The 7,954-nt window shown below is 37.7% G+C and overlaps 4 protein-coding genes across 5 annotated transcripts; 3 read left to right on the forward strand and 1 right to left on the reverse strand.

Annotated features, from left to right (window-relative positions):
* Window positions 1-304: 304 nt before the first annotated feature.
* Window positions 305-1,059, forward strand: LOC108834959 (uncharacterized). The gene has a single exon (XM_018608274.2). It carries the CDS (start codon window positions 577-579, stop codon window positions 778-780), a length of 204 nt encoding a protein of 67 aa, XP_018463776.1. The 5' UTR covers window positions 305-576; the 3' UTR covers window positions 781-1,059.
* A 501-nt stretch (window positions 1,060-1,560) lies between these two features.
* Window positions 1,561-4,626, forward strand: LOC130503151 (protein DNA-DAMAGE INDUCIBLE 1-like). 2 transcript variants are annotated; one of them, XM_056997807.1, is made up of 15 exons: window positions 1,561-1,696; window positions 1,880-1,912; window positions 2,054-2,190; window positions 2,277-2,388; window positions 2,510-2,626; window positions 2,722-2,787; window positions 2,948-3,010; window positions 3,107-3,151; window positions 3,237-3,298; window positions 3,398-3,491; window positions 3,569-3,661; window positions 3,764-3,833; window positions 3,946-4,016; window positions 4,090-4,170; window positions 4,270-4,626. In XM_056997807.1, the coding sequence occupies exons 1-15, from the start codon at window positions 1,631-1,633 to the stop codon at window positions 4,396-4,398; spliced, it is 1,239 nt and encodes a 412-aa protein (XP_056853787.1). In that variant the 5' UTR covers window positions 1,561-1,630; the 3' UTR covers window positions 4,399-4,626. The 2 variants fall into 2 exon arrangements, with proteins under 2 accessions (XP_056853787.1, XP_056853786.1); XM_056997806.1 differs by having other exon boundaries at window positions 1,562-1,696; window positions 2,274-2,388.
* A 658-nt stretch (window positions 4,627-5,284) lies between these two features.
* LOC108860980 (uncharacterized) lies at window positions 5,285-6,343 on the forward strand. Its single transcript, XM_018634817.2, has one exon. The coding sequence runs from the start codon at window positions 5,369-5,371 to the stop codon at window positions 6,236-6,238; it is 870 nt and encodes a 289-aa protein (XP_018490319.1). The 5' UTR covers window positions 5,285-5,368; the 3' UTR covers window positions 6,239-6,343.
* Window positions 6,344-6,876: 533 nt separating this feature from the next.
* Window positions 6,877-7,544, reverse strand: LOC108859980 (uncharacterized). The gene has a single exon (XM_018633883.2). It carries the CDS (start codon window positions 7,392-7,394, stop codon window positions 7,044-7,046), a length of 351 nt encoding a protein of 116 aa, XP_018489385.1. The 5' UTR covers window positions 7,395-7,544; the 3' UTR covers window positions 6,877-7,043.
* Between the last annotated feature and the right edge of the window lie 410 nt (window positions 7,545-7,954).

Consider the following 7,954-nt stretch of genomic DNA (forward strand, 5'->3'; position numbering starts at 1 on the left):
CTTGAGAACTTGAGAATGAGAACAGCTCGAGAACCTTTCGGGACTTGTTGCTTTTTCTTTCTTAGTTAAAATTGAAACGGAGGAGGAAGGTTGATATGATGGGGAAACCGTATATTATGTTTTCTTACGCAGTGTGTATTGCATTTATGTCGGGGCCTGGTGGTGTTTTATTAGGCCTTATTATTAAGCCTGAATCAAACTAGCTAATGATAAGCCTGAATCATTAGCAGGCATATAAACTTAGCCCAATAGAGACTCATAGTCAAACTAGCTAATGATAGAGCAAGGAAACCGTCGTCAAAATACTGTTAGGATTGGTAATTAGCTTTGCTTTAAAAGGCAAGAAATAGGTGTAACGTCCACACACGCACTATCTTTCCTTTTCATCTCCCACTACTACATTTATTTTCTCTCTCCCTCTCTTTCTGTCTCCACGTTTCTCGCCAACAAAACCAACAAACAGACTCTCTTTGATCGTATATTATTAACCTAAATCGAAGACGAATCTCTGAATCTCCGGCTACATATTTCAAACAAATCTCGAGAACCGGAGGAAGAAGAAAAACAAAAGAAAAGATGTGTTGTGGACGGGTTTGCATGCTGTGCACGTGTTTGCTTCTTGTCGTGATCGCGATTGGGTTCCTATTCGGCTTCGGAGTATTCAAGGATGGTTTCCACAAGATCCAGGAGACCGTCCGTCTCGAATGCGATCCCAGGTTCGGCTGCGGCGGGGACGTTGGGCGTCGCGGTTATGGTTTCTCAGCTCCCTCCGGTCATTAATTAGCTGTCTTCTCATATTAAACTCTTCCGAACCGGCGTCATTGTCTTTGAATGTGTTTGGTTCGGTCGGATTTAGATATATCGATTATTAGGATTTAGTTTTTTTTCCGTTGTTGTTTTAAATTTTCTTCCGCTATACGTTACATTGATTCTTCGTTTGTGTATTCTAATGTTTTCGTTAATCATCAGGTTTTGTTTTATTATTGTCACATTGATTGTTTTTTATATTTAGATATATATTTAGACCAAATTACGTTACGTAACGTTTATAATTCGTATCCGTCATTGTTCCTTCAAAGTTAATGCAGTTTGCAGCTTTTAAGCAAAAATGTTTAAACCATGTTCTATCAGAAAAAAAAAATCCATGAGAGAATATAAGAAGAACAAACAATTATTGTACTATTATTATCTACAATAGAGTTCAATTAACCTCTTCCTAATGACATAAATCTACTAATCAGGTATGTGCGTGTGATAGTGGATTACTTTTTTCTTAAGCAAGTTCCTAAAACTTGTTTATTAGGTTATACAGTAAGTTTTTTTAGGGTAAAATTATTAGGTAATAAGTTCATTAATAAAAGTGGATTAGTTGAAGTTATAAAAAAAGAAAGTGGATTAGTTATCCAATCGATGCCTTCAAAACCAACAAAAAATATTAAAACGATCCAGGGGTAATTACGGCTTTTAACACGAACCAACCCCTTTAGAGCCTCTTCCTGGAAGAGCGGGTTTAAGAATATATTTAATACGACCAGTGGTTTGACTTCTCCTGTAAGACAAGAACAAGAGTTCTCAGGAAGGAAAGGCAAGTTGAGAAGTCAGAGAGATACCAAAGTCGATTACTACAAAGATGAGGATCACTGTCATGACCACCGGTGAACAAATCATCACTCTCGATGTCGATTCCCAAGAAACCGTAAGTTCAAAAAAACCCTAACTTTCCTTCCTGATCCGTCCCTTGTCAGAATTCACAATGTACTTGTGTAATTGATCGATCAAAGATTCATGGGCTTAGCTTACTTTCTCCTTAATCACTCCACGCTCTCGGAAATTTCGCTTCTTTTGATCGCTAGGTTTTTTTTTTTGTTTTTTCTCGTAGGTTGAGAATGTTAAAGCCTTGCTCGAAGTTGAGGTAAGAGGAGGATATCTCAGATCTCTTTTTTTACGATCTCTCGGTTTTGTGAGAATAATAGTTCGAAAACAGCTTGAATTGTACTTAAAGCTTCCATCTTTAAGGGGGTTTTGGAACTTAAAGCTACTTTTGTTTGAGCAGGCGAATGTTCCGATTCAGCAGCAGCAGCTCTTGTACAACGGAAACGAGATGAGGAATTCTGATAAATTGAGTGCCTTGGGTGTCAAGGATGATGATTTGTTGATGATGATGATGGTTTCCAATGCCTCCTCATCTGGGTATGGTGACCTCTTGCTACTACTACTACTCTGTTTTTGAAAGTTTTGCAGTTGAACCATTGGTCATGCTTGCTTTGTTTCAGTAGTAGTGCGGCAAGGAGTGATTTGGGGATGAATCCTGATGGGTCAGCTTTGAATCCTGCAGCTTTCCAACAGCACATTCGGGGTGATGCTAATCTTATGGGACAGTTATTTCAGGTGTGTGATTTGATTCCATGGTGTAACTAGACCTTTAGCTTGGAAGTTGGATTTATGATATATTATTATTACTCCTGGTCTTTGTTTTATGACTCTTGCTTTGATGTTGTGGAATTTGTAGACAGATCCTGAGCTTGCACAAGTGATTACTGGAACCGATTTAAATAAGTTACAGGATGTATTGCGTTCAAGGCATCGGCAGCGATCTGTAGTACATCGTCAGAAGGAGGAGGAACTCGTAAGCCCTTTTTTTTTATTTTTTTTTTGCTTTGAAAGAGTTGCTAGATTCTCAGTTTTTCCACAAGTTGAATTATATGTATTCCTCCCTTGCAGGCTCTTCTGTATGCCGATCCTTTTGATGTTGAAGCACAGAAGAAAATCGAAGCTGCAATTCGACAGGTTTGTTGTTCTTACTTAAATTACATGTACTGAACTCTATTATGTCTTTTTTGCGATTCCTTGATGCAAACATTCACTTAAGTGTTCTCCTAATTAGCTTGTTATCTTTTCGTGTCGTTTTTGACTTGTTGGTGCTTGCTGTCTTGATACTTTTGAGCAGAAAGGGATCGATGAGAACTGGGAAGCTGCCCTAGAACATAATCCTGAAGGTTTTGCTAGGGTGGTATGTATGCTCGTCTTTTAGTTTATGTTTCTGAAGATCCTTAACTTGAACTTTATTGTAACACAGACTTGAGCTTTCTTTCTCTCATTGCCTTAGATAATGCTGTATGTGGATATGGAGGTCAATGGGGTACCTCTAAAGGTAAAAAAATTGGCAACTACCAGAATATAACCTCTTTTGGCTGACTCCTCTATGTTCTAAAACCTATATTTGAAACCATCTCCAGGCTTTTGTTGATAGTGGTGCACAATCGACAATTATATCCAAGACTTGTGCTGAGAGATGCGGGTAACTTACTAACTCTTATATTTTTTTCATTGTTCTAGTACATGTTTGAATATAGAATGATGAAATAACTCATGAGGCTTGTTAAATTGTTACTTTCAGATTGCTGAGACTCATGGATCAACGGTATAAAGGTATTGCTCAGGGTGTTGGCCAAACAGAGATATTAGGCCGCATCCATGTCGCTCCAATCAAGGTAAAAAATTCTTATAATGATTATAAACTTATAATGATCTTTGCAAAAGAAATTGAATATCTCGTAACTTCTTGTAGATTGAGAATAACTTTTACCCATGTTCATTCGTGGTGCTTGATTCACCTAACATGGAATTCCTTTTTGGCCTGGATATGCTACGTAAGCATCAGGTATAACATCTTCATCATTTGATTTTTGCAAATTTAGTTTATGTGTTTCTTCAACCAAATGGTAAAAAACCGTTTCTCTGTCTGTTAATTCTATATATGTAGTGCACTATAGATTTGAAGAATAACGTCCTGACTGTTGGAGGAGGAGAGGTCTCGGTTCCCTTTTTGCAAGGCTAGTTCTCTAATCTCTACTACCATCTCAATCTTGAATCCCTTTTTCATGTTTGTTATCTTTATTTTCAATTATTAAACCTGACAAATTTAAAAACCGCCACTTCCTTCAGAGAAAGACCTCCCTTCCAGATTCTTGGATGAAGGACGTGTACCTAATCAAGCATCTAGCTCTGCAGCAGCGGTAAGGTTATCAGTTTTGATTAACTATAGCTGGAAGTAAAGTTCTTATGATCAGATTGTATTTGGTCTTTTAGGTTCCTTCTGGGTTTACAGAGAAGAATAATAACACTGTTGCAAGCCCAGCAAGCCAACCTTCAAGGCAAAACACATTAGAGGTACATGTCTTTTAGTTTATTTAAAGCTTTACTCTTCACTTCTTTTGATTTTCTTTTCAGTCCGTTGATCATTTCTTCATCATGTAAACACCCACACAGGGACCTGAATTTGAAGCCAAGATTGCAAAGCTTGTGGAGTTAGGCTTCTCTCGGGAAGCAGTGGTACAAGCTCTCAGATTGTTTGAAGGAAACGAAGAGCAAGCTGCTGGGTTTCTCTTTGGCGGCTGAAGATTAAAAACTTTAACAATTTGGTCACATATACCAAATGCCAACAAACTGTGATTTAAAGAGACTCTTTTTTCAATTGCCCTTTTTTGTATTTTAATAGCTCTTCTTTACAGAACATAGGAAAGGTGTAAACTGCAAGACCATGTCTTCAGGACAACTCTCCTGTTGTTGTTTATGCTGTCTGAGTAAGACTCAGGGTTTTATAGAAATGGAATTGTGTTTGATTTATCATTCCTCAGAAAACGCAAGTATACAAAACTATGCTTGCACTTCTTTAATTCAGGCCTGGTGCTTGCGTTCTTATTTCTCTGTTGGCGGCTCTAGATCTTTACTCAAGCAAATCAGTTGGAAACTGAAGTAAGATCTTTTGCTTTTTGGTACAATACAAGTGCTTACTCCAACAAATCAAGTTAAAATGTACTATTTAGAATCTACTCAGCTATAGCAGTGGCAGATCGGAGCTCGGAGTAGAATTTTCCCCATAATAAGACTGCATAGTGAACTCATTGCAACCTTAATGTTAGTGAAAGCTCCCAAGATATGAATCAGTGTCTGCAATCACAATTCTCTAATTTATTATATGAACCTTAAATTTTTATTCATCTTGAGGTCATTTACCCTCTAAATTGGGTGCTGAAATTGATTTTAAGCACAATAGATAGGTTGATAAACAGAATATTCTCTAACATCTCTACTTAGGTTACTAAAATTAGGTTAGGTTACAAGCTATTTGTGGTTATGACTCATGAAAGATCTAAACTTAGTAACTTTCTCTAGAAAGAAGCCAAATCTATTCATAGCAAATCACAAAGAAATTGTTTAGTTTGTTTCACCGAACATATTCAGGTCTGCAGAAAACAAAATCTTTTACAATTCTTAAAATCTCAAGAATCAAACATGAGACCAAACCTCTAGCTTTTCATAGGCATTAAGGTTCAAGAAACAACAACACAGAGAGTTTCCTCCAAAGATGATTAACCAATTCAGCTCTGTCTCATTACTCTACGCCATCGAGATCGCAAACGCTACGCAAAACATAGACTTCACATGGTCAAGAACCATCTCTTCACATTCATTAACCATCAAAACAGAGAATATCAAGGACGAAGAACATGACCATCATCAGCAGCAGGTGAAGATAGATCTCGCAGGCTCTTCATTTTGGGGCAAAAAAGGTCTAAAGAGCTTAGAAGCTAACCACACAAAGGTCGACGTATACTGGGACTTTCGCAAAGCCAAGTTCTCAACCTTCCCTGAACCTTCTTCAGGCTTCTACGTCTCTCTCGTGTCCCAAAACGCTGTAGTTTTAACCATAGGAGACTTAAAGAACGAGGCTATGCAAAGAACCAAGAAAAAACCCTCGGCTACAGAAGCCGCCTTGGTGTCCAAGCAAGAGCATGTCCATGGGAAACGTGTGTTTTACACAAGGACAGCGTTTGGTGGTGAGTCATCAAGACGTGAGAACGAGGTGGTGATAGAGACTTCGCTCTCTGGTCCTAACGACCCTGAGATGTTTATCACCGTGGACGGTGTGCCGGCGATAAGGATCATGAACTTGAACTGGAGGTTTAGAGGGAATGAAGTTGTGACTGTGAGTGATGGTGTTTCCGTGGAGATCTTTTGGGATGTTCATGATTGGTTGTTTGAGTCTTCTGGTTCTTCTAGTGGGTTGTTTGTTTTCAAGCCTAAAGTTGGAGATGAATCTAGAACTCTAAGCTTCAATGGTGGCTTTGATGGTGAGAATGATGATGGTGATAATGATAATGTTGATAATGATAATGGTGATAATGATGATGAGTCGAGAAAGTATTGTCATGTTTTGTATGCTGTGAAAGTTTAATTCAGAGTTTGTGGAAGAGTTTTTGTTTTCTTTTTAATTTGAATAATTAGGAGATTCTTGTATTTTTATTTTATGTGTGTGGACATTATCTGTTATGATGTGTAAGAAGACTATAGCAGAGTCAGAGGCTTTTAAGATGCTATCGACAAAACAAAACGATGTCCTAGACCAAACAGCAGGCAGGCATTGTGTCAAGCCCAAGATGTGGAGCATCTTCTTGGTAAAGAGCAAAGCTCCAGCATGGGATGCATCAGATAAGCACAAGGATGGTTGAGCTGCCAAATTCATTTCAAGTCTTAGATTTTGAGTGTGTCATGATACCATAAGCTCTATAGCCATTAGGGTTTTGGCTTATATGTATAAATATAATGTTAGCACCATTGTAAAAAAAGATAAACGATAAGAAATGAAAGATATTCATTAACTTCATTGTTATTTTCTAAAGTTCATCTTAGCTAACATATAATTTTTAAGTCAATTTCAAGATTGTTAAAGTTACTTACAATCAAATTTCTTGGTGAGGGTAACAAAATTGTCTGATACTTGAAGCAAAATGGGTATTTTGTGTGTGGACCAGACATTGTTTAAGAAAGGCATAAGCAATTTGTTCTCAGAAAAGCCAAATGCAAGGAAGATGATGGAGAATCAGAACATAATATAAAGTAAAAAAAATTATTTACCAACATAATAACAAGAAAAGAAAATCAAAGCCTGTCTCAATATTATATATACAAACACACATTTAAGAAGTTTAGAATTGAGAAGAAAACATTTCATTATATGTTATTTTAACCGTGGGATGACTTCAGGACTTGGGAGAGCCAGAGGTAGCATCAGAGCCTGCTCCTCCAGCCAACATGGAAAGGTTAGACGGTACGGATATGCCACGTGACATTCCAAGTCCAGCGTTACGACGGTGGTAACGGCACCTGAAGGAGCCAGGGTGTGTGGTTGGCGCGCATAAACAGCTTTGCCTCACACTCGACGACTTCATCATACCCGCCGGGCCACCACCACCACGTGCACGTGGGGACATGTTGTAAGCCTCTTGTCTTTTGGCGTCTTCTTGGCTGATCTCTTGTTGTTCTGTCTCCTTGAGTTTGATCTTATTCAACATCGTCCTCCTCTTCGCTTCTTCTTTCTCTTTCCCTTCCATTTTTTATTGTTGTGTTTCTCTTACCTTCTTACAAATAGAGAAACCTCTAAGAATAGACGACAATGAAATTGTGAAACTGAAAGAAAGGCTTTCAGAAAGTTAGAGAAAATTAAGTTAAATGTAAAAATATATACAACTAAAAATAGTGAGTTACTATATATCATTCTTTACGTTTCTGAATATCCGAGAGTATCGTTTTCTTTACCGTAAATAGATGTTTGCTTTTTGTTAAGAAGTTCTCTGATGAAAGAAAACTCTTAGGTGTAGCTACAAGTTAGGGATCTTTAAACACGTAATATTTATTTTAAATCCCTTTTAACCATAAACAATTACTATATACTTCTAGAACAACAAAACCTAGATAAACAGTTCACAGAAAAAAAAACCACTTAAACAAGCACTAGCTCAAAATCTAACCAGAGTTCTAAATTTAAATCTATAGGCATAAGAAGAGACCACAGGAAGCATTCAACATGAGGGCTAAAGATTGATGGATTCACCTTAAGCAGCCTAATTAAGCAAGGTAGGAGGGGAACTAAAAATCGTATGACAATGCAGCC

The sequence above is a fragment of the Raphanus sativus genome, unplaced genomic scaffold (genome assembly GCF_000801105.2).
Source record: "Raphanus sativus cultivar WK10039 unplaced genomic scaffold, ASM80110v3 Scaffold0835, whole genome shotgun sequence".
NCBI classification, from domain to species: domain Eukaryota; kingdom Viridiplantae; phylum Streptophyta; class Magnoliopsida; order Brassicales; family Brassicaceae; genus Raphanus; species Raphanus sativus.